Source organism: Solanum lycopersicum, chromosome 5 (assembly GCF_036512215.1).
Source record: "Solanum lycopersicum chromosome 5, SLM_r2.1".
Classification (NCBI taxonomy): Eukaryota; Viridiplantae; Streptophyta; class Magnoliopsida; order Solanales; family Solanaceae; genus Solanum; species Solanum lycopersicum.
This window is the reverse complement of record NC_090804.1, coordinates 4,757,352-4,774,814: the sequence shown is the minus strand read 5'-3', so window position 1 is coordinate 4,774,814 and position 17,463 is coordinate 4,757,352. Positions and strand designations below refer to the sequence as shown.

At 32.8% G+C, this 17,463-nt stretch overlaps 2 protein-coding genes across 3 annotated transcripts; one reads left to right on the top strand and one right to left on the bottom strand.

Annotated features, from left to right (window-relative positions):
* The first annotated feature begins 524 nt into the window (after nucleotides 1-524).
* On the top strand, nucleotides 525-2,924 carry LOC101249822 (F-box/FBD/LRR-repeat protein At1g13570-like). The gene is made up of 4 exons (XM_004238948.5): nucleotides 525-697; nucleotides 1,249-2,100; nucleotides 2,188-2,349; nucleotides 2,439-2,924. Exons 2-4 carry the CDS (start codon nucleotides 1,270-1,272, stop codon nucleotides 2,718-2,720), a joined length of 1,275 nt encoding a protein of 424 aa, XP_004238996.1. The 5' UTR covers nucleotides 525-697; nucleotides 1,249-1,269; the 3' UTR covers nucleotides 2,721-2,924.
* A 3,123-nt stretch (nucleotides 2,925-6,047) lies between these two features.
* Nucleotides 6,048-15,188, bottom strand: LOC101249548 (inorganic pyrophosphatase TTM2). 2 transcript variants are annotated; one of them, XM_004238947.5, is made up of 12 exons: nucleotides 14,947-15,188; nucleotides 12,389-12,750; nucleotides 11,641-11,755; nucleotides 10,456-10,651; nucleotides 10,263-10,376; nucleotides 9,949-10,122; nucleotides 8,743-8,937; nucleotides 8,046-8,168; nucleotides 7,851-7,972; nucleotides 7,018-7,129; nucleotides 6,641-6,916; nucleotides 6,048-6,498 (listed from the first exon to the last, which is right to left on the bottom strand). In XM_004238947.5, exons 2-12 carry the CDS (start codon nucleotides 12,720-12,722, stop codon nucleotides 6,298-6,300), a joined length of 1,962 nt encoding a protein of 653 aa, XP_004238995.1. In that variant the 5' UTR covers nucleotides 12,723-12,750; nucleotides 14,947-15,188; the 3' UTR covers nucleotides 6,048-6,297. The 2 variants fall into 2 exon arrangements, with proteins under 2 accessions (XP_004238995.1, XP_069153919.1); XM_069297818.1 differs by lacking the exon at nucleotides 14,947-15,188 and adding an exon at nucleotides 14,923-14,946.
* Between the last annotated feature and the right edge of the window lie 2,275 nt (nucleotides 15,189-17,463).

Here is a 17,463-nt window from a genome sequence, read left to right as displayed (position 1 = left end):
AGCACAAACAAAACATTTAAATTTGTATGAAATTTAACAAATAGACATATCCATCCTACATGACAATTTGTGTCGCATGTGACATCCTACATGTACTATGTCATTTGGGCGTGTTGTCTACTCGTTAAATTTTACATAAATCAAGTGTTTATTGGGCAATCTCAAATTTGAAGTGCGTAGATGTCAGCTGCAATCAAGTTAAATGATATATTTATGTATTACTTTTAGTTTATTTGATTTGGTGTAAATAACATACTCTCTTCGTTTCATAAAAAATAACTTAATTTGACTTGACATTGAATTTTAAGAAAATAATCAAGATTTTTTAATATAGTGGTCCTAAATTAAAGTTATGTCAAATATACAAAATTTTCTTTAATCCAATGACCTTAAACATGTCAAGTGTAAAAATTAAAATTAAAATATTATATTAAAAAAGAAAAAGATTATTCATTTTTAAAGACTCAAAAGGAAAATGGATAATCCTTCCTTTTATTGTCCCTTGTATAATTATATATATATATATATACTCTCTAATCACTCCACACCGTTTGCTTTTCATTTTCCCCCTAAATTTTAAGAAAACCTCCGCCCTGTGAAATCTACAAATCCCCATTTCTCTCATTTTCTCTTTTGGCTGATGAAAACTATACTTTATGCCTTTTGGATCTTCCTAATTCACTAATTTTTGCTCTTGGTAAGCATTAATTCTTCTTCTTTTTTTCTCCATTTGGATTGTGTGCTTAGTTTATGAAATAAATGGTTTTAATTGTGATTAGGGTTGTGCAAATTGTGTACAAAATGTAATTGGGTTCCTATTTTGATTTTTCCCAATTTTAATTTTAGAATAAACAAATCTATGTATTGATTCGTGTATCATTGCGATTTTTTTTGAATGATTGTGTTGTTTGGGGCTGAATTTTGGGTAACTTGATTAATTCTATGGGATACCTAACGCCTTCCGCCGGCAAGAACAGGTATCAGGTAACTCTGTCCATCAAGGTTAGGAAAGATAAGAAAAATCAACTAGTGTGTTTTTCCTTCTCTGATGGGTATATCATGATTAATTTTAGTTAGAACACACCCTTTTAGGAGTATTTTTTTAATCACATTGGGGCCCGGTAAGGCGGTAATGAGAAATGGGGAGGGGATTATAAGGTGGGGAATCAACTGAGCCACTAAGATTCCTGCTCTTTTAAGTTAGTTTGGATGTTACTCATTTTTGTTATTGTTGTTCATTTTCTACAGGGTTACATATGTGAATATGTTATGATGGATCCTGAGGCTAAAAAGCAGTGTTGTGAATCTTTACCTTTCGATGTACTAAGCAATCTTCCGGAGAATGTCATTGACATTATATTAATGTGTTTGCCGTTTAGAGATGCGGTGAGGACTAGCATCTTATCAAAAGTATGGAGATATAAATGGTGCCGACTTCCTGAGTTGACACTTGATGATGCTTTTTGGAAAACAAAGAATAACTTAATATGCCATACGACTGCGATTACCAAGATTATCTACCATATTTTGATATTTCATGAAGGGCCGATTACAAAGTTTACTCTCTGTGTTCCCAAGTCGAGAAGTTGTCCTATGATCGATGACTTGATATATTTCCTTGCGAAAAATGGCATTCGGGATCTTGTGCTTAAACTTCCATTCAAGAGTGAACCATATGAATTGCCACCTTCATTTTTCAAAAGCTTGCACTTGAAGAATTTGAATCTCCAGAATTGCTCAATAGTTCGTCCACCGACCTTCAAAGGACTTGATAGGTTAATTAGGTTGGAACTATGTGAAGTTTCAATTTCTTCCGAGGATCTGGGAAGTTTGATCTCTCATTGCTTGTTGCTCGAGCATTTGGTGTTGTATATTGCCGAGACTTACAGCAACCTCATCGAAATTAATGCTCCTAGGCTGAAATCATTTTACTTCGCAGGCAGTGTGAGATCTATCATTTTGAAGAATATCCCTCATTTGGCAAAGCTTTTACTTGCATCTAGCGACACAGATTATTTTGGAGAAGAAAAATGGGATATTGTGAAGTTCTTCGAATCCTTTGAGTCTTTTTCTGCTCTCGAGCATATATACTTGAATATGGTAAATGTTGCTTCCTGGCTTCACGGTAACACATTTTGAATCTTTTCGGCTTCGTTTCATCCTGATTTTTTTTTATTTTCTTTATAGTTATTTGCTGCAGAAGCGAGTGAAGTACCAAAGAGGCTTCCGTTTAATCTCAACAGTGTCAAAAGACTTGACATAAGTGTTGATCTTTATAACTCGGTTGAGGTATCATGTGCTCTATGCCTGATTAGAAGCTTCCCGTATTTACAATATATGGATATTTCGGTACGCATCTCTCTCTTATTGGCTTTTTTCATTTTCATACTTAAATCATCAAAGAGTTCAGAGAAATGAGTTTAGTTAATTTTCTTTAGGAGGCTTATCCTAAATATGATATGGAAGAAGCTTATCAAGTAGAATTTTCATCGGATGTGACGTTTAATCACCTAAGGGAAGTTAGGCTAACACTTGCTAGTGGCTCAATCATCGAGATGCAGCTTGCCAAACTTCTGTTAGCCAATTCTCCCATGCTAGTGAGAATGCTTTTCACGTCGTCTGTAGTTAAAGGATCTGCTGCAGTCAAAAAACTCGTTGCTGAGTTAACAACATTTCAGTGTGCATCACCTAAAGCAGAGGTGTCCTACATCGAAAACTAGTACATGATTACAGTCCCGTTTATTGATCTTCTTCAGGGGTCTTTAATCGGACCATGATGTTTGGCTCGAATATTTTGCCAGTTAATCTGAATGGCTAGATAGTACTCTAGACATCAGTTTTGGGAAGATTACTGAATCTGTGTGGATGATTTGACTTATCTGTTGTGTAATATGTTATTAAAATATGAAGTTATCTTGGTCTCATTTCTGTCATCTCAAGTTCATACTATCCGTGGTTAATGTTTATTGTGGGCTTCTTGTTTGTTATTTTTCTACTTGGTCCCGAGATTGGCATGATTCGTTGCTCGACTGTTCTATAACACCTCGTTATGCAGAAGGTATTTATTTTTGCATCCTCATTTACTGTAGTATAGTGCATTAGTATAGTGCAACAGTGAATGGTTCTTCTAGTCTGTGCATTATGTTCCTATCCAATGAGAGACCATACAAGATGTTAGTAATACATATTGTTGGGATGAAGCTAAAGTTATTTAGGCTATGTGAAGTTGTGTGGGGAAGTATTGGGGAGAAGTGAGGACCGGAGAAGGTAGAGACGGGCTGAAGAAGTATTGGAGAGAAGTTAGACAAGAGATGACGTACTTGTCGGTTATTCAATAATGTTATTCATTGTTTAAGGACATTAGTTGCTCTTTTTGGAGTTTATGCGTCACAAAACAGGAATTTAGAGTTATCTCGACTTTTCATGTGTATTAATTTATTAATTTTTGAAATGTGAATTTAGGGTTATCTCGACTTTCATGTGTATTAATTTATTAATTTTTGAAATGTGAATTTAGGGTTATCTCGACTTTCATGTGTATTAACCTATTAGTTTTCGAAATGTGTGTGGTTAACTCTGTTTAATTACAAATTTTTGTGAGTTTATTTGTAACGACCTAGTAAATGATATTCATTGTTTTTGAAGGGCATACATCATTTTTTTTCTTTAATGATATTCATTGTTTTTGAAGGGCATACATCATTTTTTTTCTTTTTTTAGTGTACGAGTCATGAAATAGAAATTTAGGATTATATTGACTTTTTGTGTTAATCAGTCCACTAATTTTTGGGCAACTTTCACATATAGCAAATAAAAAATTCATATTTATATACTATAGCAAAGTTTGCATAATTGCGCTCCATAGTAAACGTAGAAACTGTATGATTCGCTATACATATACAGTTGAAGCAAATTGTATAAAACGAAGTGTATAAAACAAGAAAGAAAAAGACACTTGGGCAAAGAACTGTATAAAAACGAAGTGTACAAAACGAATTGTATTATTATAAGTGTATAAAACGATATATATAATTTGAATTTGTATAAAATGAGAAAGAGAGAAAGATTAAAGAGACTTGACAAGGAGTATACAATTGAATCGAATTGTATAAAACGAGAAAGAGAGAAATTAGATACAATTTGAAAATTGTATAAAACGAGAAAGAGAGAAAGACAAAAGAAACTGGGCAGGGAAATTACAAGTGTATAGGACGAAAATATATGTATTTGCATGTGTATATACAATTCTCACGCTTTACACAAACAGAAACGCAATTTATACATTTCACTTCTGTTTGTATAAGTGAGAAAGGCGAGGGTGGCGAGCGAGATCTGAAAGAGGGGAGAGAGGGGAACAAAAATATATGTATTTATGCAATTTTCTCTACTTTATACAATTAGAAACAATTTTTATACATTCGTGTTTGTATAAAATGTGAGGAAGCGAGCGAGATACTTGGGAGAGAGGCGCCTGGCAATTTTTTGCCAACGTTTGCTATGGAGCACAGTTAAATTAAACCCTAGCTACTCTATTTATTTTAGGTTATTAGTTTGCTATTATATACAATTTTTCCTTAATTTTTTAGAATATATGCGACCCACTCAATTTGGAGCTCAATTTTTGAGTCCATTCATGATGACCTAATAAATGATACTCATCATTTTTTCAACTTATCATGTGAGTTGGTCTATAAAATTTATAAAATGTGTGGTACGAGTCTATTTGATTTGAAGTTTATGGGCCAGAAAACATGAATTTAGGATTATCTCGAATTATCGACTGAAAAATAAAAAAAAAATGCTTACAATATCTTTTCATTCCATAAGACCATCTCCAACCCACCCCTATTTTACTCTCCATTTTATATATTTGGTGAGTAAAAGAGAGAATGGCACCAACTCACCTTCAAATCACTCTCTATTCTTCAAATTTAGAGAGTTGAATATTTGGAGAACTACTATACACACTCTCTATGTCACTTTTTAAATATTTTATTATTATTTTCATTACTTTCCAATTAACATATTATTTTACATTTAGTTTCATTAATTAAATATCTAATATTCATAATTCTTTTTAAATGTAATATAATATTTTTAAAAATATATTATTCATATGTACTACTTTAATTTCAAATTAATATATTTTGTATAATTTTCATCAATAATAAAATTTTATTTTATTATTAATTTTCATTATAAAGAATTACATTACACAAATTAAAATGGTAAGATTTAAAATTTATTTTTTTTAAAAAAAATGCAATACATAACATAATAATTTAAATACCCCGTACAAGATAAAATATAATACATAACATAATATTAATTCGCGATGAAACAAGAGTCACATTGAAAAGATGTGGAACGTCCATTGAGAGTTTTGCAATAATTGCAAGACCATCACATTGTTGGAAAAAGAAAATGCTACATGATATAATGACTTCATGTATTGTAACTACACAACGTGATAATTTAGGATGAACGTATTCTTAATGCACTAATTCAAGATGTCAAATAGGCTCCTACTCCAACAACAGAAATGGCGGTAGATGAAAATCTTCACTTTGAATATTTTTTAGCTAGACATAATAAAATTGAGGACAAAAATGCTCCTTCTGATCTCCGTAATGCATTAATAGAGCATTTATGGAAGCAACATAATAATTTTGAAAAGTAAATATTGATGTAATCGTATTTCACTTTTATTTGAATTTGTTAATTAATTTATATATCATATAATATATTCATGCAATTTATGATATTTAAAATTTAAAATAAAATATAATTTATATTAAATAGGAAAATTGAAAAAATAAATTTTATATCACATGAGAATTATATAAAGTAATTATTTGAAAAAAAGAAATAAACGTCCATATTATGAAATAAGAAAATAAAAATGAGATAGAAATAATAATACAATATCAAGAAGTAAGAAAAAGATTCTTTTTTAGAGAGTAAAATAAAGAATTGAGTTGAAATTGATTGTCTAAAAAAATAGAGAACTCCATAGTGAAGAGTTGGAAACTAAGGCAAAGGGAAACTTGCAATGTAACTTGTAAAATATGTATTGAAAAGAGAGTTTTAATCAAAGAAACCCCACAACTTGCTGCCTTGTTTGACAAAGCTCAACTGGGAAATAGAAAGCATAAACCTGCCCTCCTTAACCCAAAACACATGAACACTAGTCTACCTCTACTCCGATCGAACATAGGCAAAATGCTTACTACATGGGGCTTATGAACTTGAAAGAAAAAAAGTTAAGGAGCATAGTTTTTACATCAGGAAGAAGAATCAGTTTCGGCTCCTAAACAGAAACAACCCCAATCCACTTACTGCTAAGGTCACAACGAGAGGTACTCTGATCGAATTTAGATCACTTCTCTTGCTTGTTCTGGCTTGTCGTGATTGTTCTCCCAGTCTCTCGCGAAGAAGATTGCTAAGGCTGTCTAACTGATGCATAATTTGGCGTTGTCCACGTGCCACGTTAGATAGCTGTGAAGATGGTCAATGCAAAGGGAAAATAACTTAGTTCTCAAACTTTCTGCAGTAATGGATTCCATCAGAGGAATAAAAGAAGACGAAGATGATTGATTAAACATAGGTCTGCATGGCGAAAGCATGGTGAAATATGTACCTCTTCCATCAGATTGGACTCCTTTGGGATTAGCAAAGAGGAGGAGGATGAATTTGGCATAATGGATCCTGTCAAGGAACCATTTCCTAAACCAGATATGAAGTAAGAAGTTGGGCCGGATCCATTACAAGCTTCGGCTTGCAAAGCCAGACTTTGTGTGCTCTGAGAAGTTCTTTTTTTGGTTAACTTGGAATTAAGCTCTTCCATTTTAGATGTAAAATCATCCATCCGATCATTCAAGGTAGATATTTGTTCCGATAAATGTGTAACAGCTCCCTTATGAAACAAGGACAACAAACATGAAGGGTAAATCTCCAGAATTGCCATGAAATGGTGAAAAGAGCTTGAATATATTTCATTGTTGCTAAATGTAAAACCTGATTTGCTAATGTTGCTGAATCAGTGTTTCTGTCATCAAATCTCTGACCATCAGTATCAATCTTGGACAGATTTTTCTCTCTGTGATTTGCGTACGAATGGGACAATCCACTGCAAAAACAAAAAGAAGCCGATCAAGAACAAATCGACTTGACAACAGAATTTTTCCAGGACGAGATAGAATCGCATCCGCTGCAGTTCGCACCCATCCCCACACCACCCTCATGAGGTTTTCCCAATAAGGATGGAGATCCATGCAAGTTCCATAAAACTTCAGATTTAAGATTAATGACTTGCTTATATACAAACCATAAGGAGTTCAAGAACTAAACAAACAAGTCAATATCTGAGAGCAATCTATTCAACCTACACATCAAACACAATGACAAATAGACACGTATACACATAAGGTCGTGTGTATCAAAATATGCATGAATACAAGTAAGGTGAGAGTGTGAGACTATCATTTTTCTTCATCTCTTTTCTCCCGTAAATCCTGCAGCCACATTTGTGTGTCCAAACCATAGGTTAATCAAGTGTGCTGTGTGCTGTGTGCTAATTAGAGCTGACAAAACTACTCAGTATTCACCTGCAAGACTCTCCTCTTGCTTTCCCTCTTTGTTAGAGGAGGATATTTTCCAATAATACATCGGTTGGAAGCAGTGTAAAAAAACTAAGCAGCCTTCTATTAATGCCGTTGAACCACAAGTAATTATTGACATGTAGAGATATTTTTCAGTTTATTGATAAAATCCATCGTTTGACGCCGTTGTTTATGCAAAAAAATTAATGCAAGACTAGTCAATAGGGAAAAAAATGGATAGACAAATACCTTCTTAAATTCTTATTTCTCCATGCTACTCTCTCTGCTGAGGCTCGAGAGAGAGCTTCTTTTGGGCTGGAGACGAGATCTTCATCTAAGCTAAGCTTCGTTTTCAAATCATCTGGTAGTGCCTGCAATATATCTACTAAGTGATAGAAAGCCATTATAGCACTTAAAGAATAAAATCTGTGGAAGCTAGCATACCATAACTTCATTCACAAGCTTCTCTAGCTGTATTTGCTCAATATATGTACGCGGAGTGTATGAACCCTCCAGTCCAAGCTGATCAGCAACAGATTTTACAATAAGGCGATCTCTTCCTTGGACCTAGGTAAAGTTAAGAAAGTCTAGCATATTAGAAGTTCAAAACAACCAGTCAATCGGAATTATTAAGGATCAACAAGGAGAAATTCTCATGCAGTGGACATTGAAGGCTTAAAATAACACACCCAGCAGTTATTTTCTCCATAGTTGATGATTTAAAAAAATCAGAAGCTACAAAATGAATGGTTTTACTCTTCTTCAAGATTAAAGAGAGAAATAAATACGCAGCTTACTTTTCCTTTAGGTTACCAATATAAAGATGTTGCAGTTAGACAATCATTATCATGCAGAAACCACTAGAGATAATAGATAAAACTGCTATGCCTTGAGAACTAATGCAACTTTCAACCTTTCCAATTTTATGAATTAAATCATTTGTTAGTGAGGCATTGGTTCCCCTGATGACGGAATAATTATGATAATTCATGCAATAGAATTTGAAACCAAAAGGACCTTAGCAAATTATCAAGGATTGCTTTCTAGTTTAACATCATTGCCAACAGATGCTAACAGAAATGACAAGATTTTAGCATATATATATCTTAGCAAGGAGGAGAGAGTGAAACAAGTCTACTACCTGAACATAATGCCGGTTCAGTTGCTCAAGCCAATCAATTTTCACGCAAACCTTTTCATCAGAAAATACATGACTACTTCTTTTGAGTATTGTCGCAATTGTGTATCCCAAAGCCATCAATCCACCAAGAAGCTTCACACTAACTTCAAAACTGATTCTTGGTGATATGACAAATGGAGAATCAGTTACCCACTCCTACAATTCAAAACCAGTTTAAGCTGTCACCATCAGAACTTTAGTAAAGCAGCTCTTTACAGGTACACATACTTCCAGGAAAATTAGCTGGTCAAGAGAAGTTGATATACCCAAGCACAACCAGATGAAAAAATAAAATAAATAAACATGGAGTAGAAATACTTATATTGACCACTAAATCCTGAAGCCTCTCATAAAAGATATAATCCCAAGAAAGAATCAGGACGCAAACAAAAATGGAGACTGAAGCTACCAGATGCACAACATTTCAAGATATTACAATGTTCATAGTAGGACAGCAGGCAGGATAATTTTAGTTTAAGATCTCTACTATAATCAGCTTCTTCTATAGATTTGATGAATTCACTACTACGAGATCTCAATTTATTCTAAAACAAGAGGAAATTGTCTGATTATCAAATTGTAGAAAGACAAAAGAGAGAGTGAGCGGAAGATATTCCTCCTGTTGGTACTTGACGTCACCTAAAGGAAATATAAGGTTAAGAATGAAACAAAAATCATCTTTACACCACCTACATTGAGTTGTAATATACGCTTGTAATGCAAGCTTCACAAGTTGAGTAAAAGCACCAAGCTATCTTACTTCCCTACATGCAATATAGACGTTCTTCCATTGTCTCCTAGATTGAGCCAACCAAGAGGATTTTTATCAACCATTCAGGTATACATTGAGAGCTTTTTCTCAGGTTGACTTTATTAACTCTAGAATTAGGCTTTAACTTGGAAATTAGCCCCTGCTGGTATTTCAAGATAAAAAATGCAGGTAACATTATAGGAGAATAGTGTTCCCCAAAAACTTTAACATTCCAAGTGTTGCAAGAAAATGAATAGTAATATGCACACAACTATTAAAAGTTTAATTGGGAGAATAACAGACTGTCATCAGTAGGCTACATAGTAAAGCCAAAATGGCCTAGCAAACAGAGGTACTTTTTAACAGTTGGTCATTATTTTCTCAAAAAGTATTGTATCAATATAAAAGAGACAAACCTCAAACATGAGACTGTACTTTCCATCTTTATTTCTCATCCTCAGATATGATTGGCATGTCTCTGGATCTTCACCAGGTGGCAGAAGGTATATGTCGTAAGTTTGCTCCGTACTTTCAGTGTGTTCTTCAGATAATGCAGACTTGATTTGATCGACTTGCACATCCCTAAAAGACTAAAGGAACAAGCGATTAGATAAACCCTTTTTCTTTGTTTTAATAGTTATTGATGACTTTAATTAAGTAATTTGTCTTTTATCATTGTAATTTTCCATGACTGCAAACCAGTAGTAGTATGAACTTCTAATATCCTTACCTTTAAAATGTATGTAGGACTCTGAAATCCAGTAAATGGATTAAATTTGTTGATAATTTTTATATGTGCAGTCTTGAGATCAGGTTCAATAAAAGCCTTGTACATTGGATAAACCTGCACTAGACATCATCGTTGGATAGTCAGTAAAGAGAGTTTCAAGTTTATTTTAGCCAAAATTATAGAGGAAACAAACCGTTTCAGATATTTGATGGATTATCTCCGAGGGTTCCTGCCCGGCACGCTGTATATCCCGTAAAACCCTTTTGACAAGATCAAAGTGAACCCCACCTGTCACAGATACGCGAAGATCCAGAAAAGGCCGCAACTTTTCACTCAAAGCATAGATACCCTCAATAATCAAAATGCGGGAGCTAGGTACTTCAAGAATCCTGCAGTAAACTTAATGTTGTAAGTTCAGATCATATACTAATATGCAACACATCTTAGATAATTAAAAGAAAATAAAAAAGGCATCTCCAACTTTGAGCCTGAAGGGCAGAAAAACCGACATCAGCAAAGAACTTGTCAGAGGGATAGATCATCCAAGATAAGGGGACCACAGACTACTTCTAAACTGAAGCATTGGACAAGAAAAGAAGAGCAATGCAGCCCTCATTAAAAAGAAGAGAACGACCAGATAACTGTGTAATGACAGAACTCCAAATAGATGAAGAATCTGCCATCCTGATGCCAATTAAATAGATTAGTAGTCTAAAGAACAAGATCCTTCTGAGTAGACCACCGAGAAAAAAACCCAAGCAAAATGAAACTTGTGTACACCTCAACTATTCTACCGGGTACCTCTCACCAACACATGTATTGGGTAACTCTATCCACCAAGCTTAGGCATAGGCAGATGGGAAGAACTTATCTGGTGCTTTTGTCTTTGTGGGAATTTGAACCCTGATCTTCAAGATTGGCACAAACTTCATTGATCACTAGACATACCTTTAGGTCTAGAATACCATAAAGTAAATGTTTCAAAGATGAACAAGTCATGAGATCCACAGGTAGTGACATGGTCTTAATTGTGTCACATTTAGATATGCCAATTCAACAGTTAAGTTTCTGTTTTGAATCAAAGCAATGAAGAGCCTAGTTAGTATTTCTCCAAAGATGTCATTGATTTATTTTTTCTTTTCTTCATGTAATAGAACACAAAATTATAAACAACCCAAGGTCTGAAGGTATTAGTCATTTAAGCATTCAAACATAAAATTTCTGGAGCAAACAGGCAATAAACTTGCAGTGGTTTCGAGTAGCAGCTTGTATGAAAAATGACAACATGCACATATAAGTATAGAATATTACATGAATAAATGACAACATGCACATATAAGTATAGAACATTACATGAATAAGAAGCAAGGAGCTGAACCTGTATCCTATGCGAGAGCTAGATTTGAAATCATATATGGGAACCTCAGCCGGCTTCCCGGCCTTTAGATCATTGATGTTTTTCAGCAATGTATCGTAGTCTGTAAGTCGTGGATCTGTTTCAAAAGAAAAAACAGACCTGGTAAAGTACAAATCATCTAGTCTTAAGTTATTCCACAACTACAAATGACACCAGTGTCAGGGTAAACCAATAAAAAAAGAAATCAGCTAAGAGGAAATTAGAGATCTCATCCCAGATTCTTTCACGGAATGTTTTCTAATATTGAATATGTATGTTCCACGATTCAAAGAGGCACCCTCCTCAATCTAGTGCATTGTTGATATTCAACAAATGAAAGATTTACCAATATACTATGGTTCTAGCAACTCTTGATCATATGTTTGGTGTTACCAAAACTTAAAAAGATCAAACCAATAGCCAAAAGAGGACAGCTCTCTATTCAGTAGATTTTGTAACATATTTACAATGGCCTTTCCAAGGAAAAAAGAAAAAGGACACATAGAGGTCTGTAAGAACTCAAAGTGCCAACTTTGTCAAGAAAATGCAAAGTAGATTCCCTAAAATATTCAACAATTAGGAGCTTCAAAAACATATGAGCCTCCTTGTCCCTGAAACTGGTGGGGACTTGAAATTTTAAGCCAGAGAATAGAATGCAAGTGAAGTCCCCTTTTGTTAACATCTTTCTGTACACACTCAATAAAATAAGAAATGAGGTATTCATTCTTACCATCAAAGTTTCCATCAACTATTCGACTAGCATCATTGTAATTATCCATTGAGATAACTGCAACACTTGGCATGAAGCTGAGTATTTTCTCCGTAAACACAGTCTTTCCTGCTCCGGAGGGACCAGCAACACCAAGTATTATCAATCCTTCATTCTTTTGAACCAACAACTGGCACGCACGGATTACAACAAAGAAACCTTTCTCAAATGACAAATTATCAGGTATCGAGATGATTTCATATCGATCACAGTTCTTTCTCTTGACTAGTTGAACTTGGTCCTTTAAGAGACCAGCTCTCCGAGTAGCTTCTCCATTACTAGTATCTTTAGGCATTTGGAATAAACACGTAGTAAATTATCCTCTGAAATTACAAAAATAAGCCGTTAAAGATCAGAATGAGAATATAAAAGATCCAGAATAAAAAGATATGCCAAAATGATCAATTCACAATCATGGACCTGGCAGAGTTTCTTATCTAATATTGACATACTGAAGATAAATTACTGCAAGCATTACAACACAGCACATAATTGTTATTAACCTCCAGAATCTCTCGCAAGAAGAAGCAACCCTGATTTTTCTATTCTTGTGATTTCTTAAATTTTCATTTAAGCAAGTTCTCTCACAAATTACACATCAAAATCACAGTGTCTTGTAAAAACTGTCTGTTAGGTGAATTAACTTGAACTCTCCAATGACTTAGTTGCATCAATGAGACTGGATAAGCAAAGAAGAGAAGCTATAATATAATGCTATAGCAGATATTAAGTTCTCTTTTGCAGCACAGAAACACTTGGAGAAAGGATTAAAGCACCATCAACACGAACGACCACTCAAGTACAAAGATTGTTGTCATCCATGATTAAAAATATAGCATATAACCCAAATGACCCAAGAAATCATCCTCCAGGATTGTCTTCGTCATCGCAACTAAAATGGGAACGCTTCACAGCTCAGTCACTTATTTCCCAAGACAAAAGAGGTCAATGATGAATTTTGTAGTTTCTTAGCTTTAATGCAGACAGACTCGGCCTTTTTATGAATAGGACGGAGTTTGCCATATAAGGTTAAACTTACTTCTGCATACTATGAAGTAGGCTAGTATTGTTATTAATAAGTTACTCGTCAGTTCAGACTCAAATAGTAATGCTGTCCTACAGAATTCCTATTTAAGAACCACACATCTGTTGATCTTAATGCAATTATCAAGGAGCAAAACGCAGACATTTTCCTGCAAGCTCCCGTACCAAAAAAGATTAGAACTTTTTAAATAAAGACAAATCTTTAAGACCGACAACACCGAAAAACAGGATCAGTTTGATTTTCCAATAGATTCACTAAACATTAAATTGAAAATTCAAGTTCCTGGCAGTTATCTCATATCTGAATCCCCTATAATCTCCACAAAGACAAATCTTTAAGACCGACAACACCGAAAAACAGGATCAGTTTGATTTTCCAGTAGATTCACAAAACATTAAATTGAAAATTCAAGTTCCTGGCAGTTATCTCATATTTGAATCCCCTATAATCTCCATCAAGACAAATCTTTAAGACCGACAACACCGAAAAACAGGATCAGTTTGATTTTCCAATAGATTCACAAAACATTAAATTGAAAATTCAAGTTCCTGGCAGTTATATATTTGAATCCCCTATAATCTCCATCAAGACAAATCTTTAAGACCGACAACACCGAAAAACAGGATCAGTTTGATTTTCCAATAGATTCACTAAACATTAAATTGAAAATTCAAGTTCCTGGCAATTATCTCATATTTGAATCCCCTATAATCTCCATTAAGACAAATCTGTAAGACCGACAACACCGAAAAACAGGATCAGTTTTATTTTCCAATAGATTCACTAAACATTAAATTGAAAATTCAAGTTCCTGGCAGTTATCTCATATCTGAATCCCCTATGATCTCCATTAAGACAAATCTTTAAGACCGACAACACCGAAAAACAGGATCAGTTTGATTTTCCAATAGATTCACTAAACATTAAATTGAAAATTCAAGTTCCTGGCAGTTATCTCATATCTGAATCCCCTATAATCTCCATCCATAACCTAATAAACACAGCCATTAAAGTTAGTTAAAATTGAATAAAAGAGCCATCTTCAATCAAACCAGAATTCACATACAACTGATATTAAAAGTGCAGGAGCAAAGCAAACTAGAACCCTCCCCCAATTAATCTTTCCAATTAACACATTGCAACTAAGAAACTCAATCCATTAAACACTACTAACAAAAAAGATTACACCTTTAACAAAACCAATTAATACCCAGATAAGAAACACTCAAATCCTCAGCAAAAAAACATTCTTTTTACATACCCTTTTAGATTCAATAGCTAAAAATGGCAAGTACTACAAAACAAGATAACCAACTTCAGCATTCAAGCAAACAAGCACAACTAATCAAGAAAATACAATGGGGGCCTCAAAAACAAAAAGCGGACAAATCCCACAAGATATATGAGTTATAAAAAAAACAAAAAATTCAGACTAACTCCATTGTAGAACCTGAAAGAGCAAGAAAACACTGACCAATTATATGCTACAGTAAGGTTAACTGCAAGTAAAGCTTACAAGCTTTTTTGGCCCTTTCTTCTACAAATGCAGAGAGGCTCAAATTTATATATATGTAATATTTATTTATTTTCCTTTTTTGCCCTTTTTATATTTTCTATTCTCTAGATTTTTGGAGATATTTTTGCTGTTATTATTATATGAAGAAAAGTGAATTTCCAGAAGTTTTTGGGAAATGGGAATTCTAGAGATTTTGCCACGGAATTGCATAGGGTAGAAGTCCACACGATTTATTATTATTCTTTTGATTTTTCGGTGTTCGGAGCCCGTATTGAAGTTCCGCCTAAATTCAGATCGCTCTTACAAGGCCCGTTCGAAGATGTTGCTCGTAACAAGATTTTTTTCATACGCAAATTCGAATTCAAGACCTCGGATTAAGCGTGAAACACTCACGCCAGTACACACCACAACTCATGTAAATATCTATGGAATTTATTATTACTCGTAAATTCAAATGCGTAAATAATATTAAAATATTATTATCAAAAGATTTTTTTCACGTTTCGTGAGGTAAATATTAGGATAGTGTATCATATATTCTCTTTGAACCTTTGTTTATAATATTACATTATAGATATTATTGTTGTCGTTGTGAAATAAATTTATTTTAAAATATGTACTTTTGATTCTTTTTTTTTTAATAATGTATATGCATAAAAAAGTTGGATTATTAAATGTTTTTTTATAATGTAATTTAATTTTACTACTTTATTATGTGATAATAATATAATAAGACTTTTGGGGATTTCAAAGTTATTGCTCTATTAACATTAATGTGCAATTATAATAAAAATAATAATGAATTTTTTTACCATAAAAGGTGTTTATATTGTGGAGGAAAAAATAAAATTATACCGAATTATTAATTAGCGGAGACTTTCCGTAACGTACACGTACTATAATTATGACGTAATGAGTGGCATGAATTTCATCATCCAATAAAAACATAAATAAATAATAATTTTAGAAAAATAAATAAAACTATAAAGAGAATATTAATTTGGTTAAAGTAGAAATTATTATCAGTGATATTTATATCAAATTAATCGATATATTTATATGAATTTAATTTTATTATGATTGAATAATAATAATGAATTTCTTCCAGTGTTTTACTATTAAAGTTAAAATCTATTATTAATGTTGAAGTATAAGAAGCTAAGAGTTCATAATTTATATTTAAATTTGGACATAGTAATACACAAACAGATACTTAATAGTAATTGGAAAAGGTGTTCAATTTAATTTTTGCAAGCAATTATTCAACTATAATTTAAGTATATTTTTTATAATAAAAAATCTGTAGATTCTTAATATTTTAAACCGTTACTAAAGAATAGAGGAAGAAGGTATGATTTTTTAATGTTAATTTTAACAAATTAGAATCCAATTTTACTTTGTTAATGTAGTTTTCCTCCCTATTTTATTTAATTAAAAAAAAACAAAATTACATATATTTTCATACTTTCCCTAAGTAGGTGTAATTTTAATTTGTATTTATTACTCTTTTTCTAATATTTGCAAAGATTCGAAGAAATGCATTTATATTAAAACGAAAGTTGCGGGAAAAAAAGATGAATTGTCTTCTAATCTTTATATATTTAACTCAAGAAAACAAATACTTATATGAGGCGTGAGCTGCGGGAACGGGACGTGAATCTAAGTTTGGCGAATGAAAAACACATAAAAATATAATTCAGAAAAGAGCGAAATACATTGAAATTTTTGTGCGTTAAGCCTAACTCGTTCTTTACCCCTCTCCCTCCTTGTCAACCCCATTGTCATTCCTAAATTTAATCTCAACCAGCAAGTAAGTGTTCCAAGTTTGAGAGTGTAGACTATCTCCATTGTATTGTGTTCACACTCGACGTTAACGTGATATATAAATTTTAAAAGTATTTAAATTTAATCATTTTGTAAGTTGATATTGATACGAAGATGAATTAAGACGTTTAGATATGTGTATAAAAGTTAAAATGATTACTAATCAATTAAAGCAAAATTTAAATATTTATTTATGTGTTATGTCTTAAATTTATTTTAAACTAATATAAGGTTAAAAGATTATATAGAAATCACTTAAAATTCTCCATGCTGGTTACTAATATAATGTTAGTTATATAACTTATAAGATATATATGATTTATTAGAGAAAAGTCAAATTACATTGAATGTGTAAAAAATGATCAGATGTAGCTGTTAGAACAAGTCAAGTCAAATCAATTAATTTTTCTTGTCTTAGATTATTTTATAAAATTTTAATGGAAAAAAGTGTGTAATTCAAGTCAAATGCACGTGAAGAGTGGAAATATAAATGGAAATTGGTCAATGTCAATTTTCAAATTATGAGTCTTGCACTTTTATAATAATGGGTTAATAAAGTTCTACTTGAGAAAAAATAATAATTATCATCTTCTTAATCAATAACTCAGACGTTAGGATTACTACAAGTCTATAATAAATAAAAAGAACGAA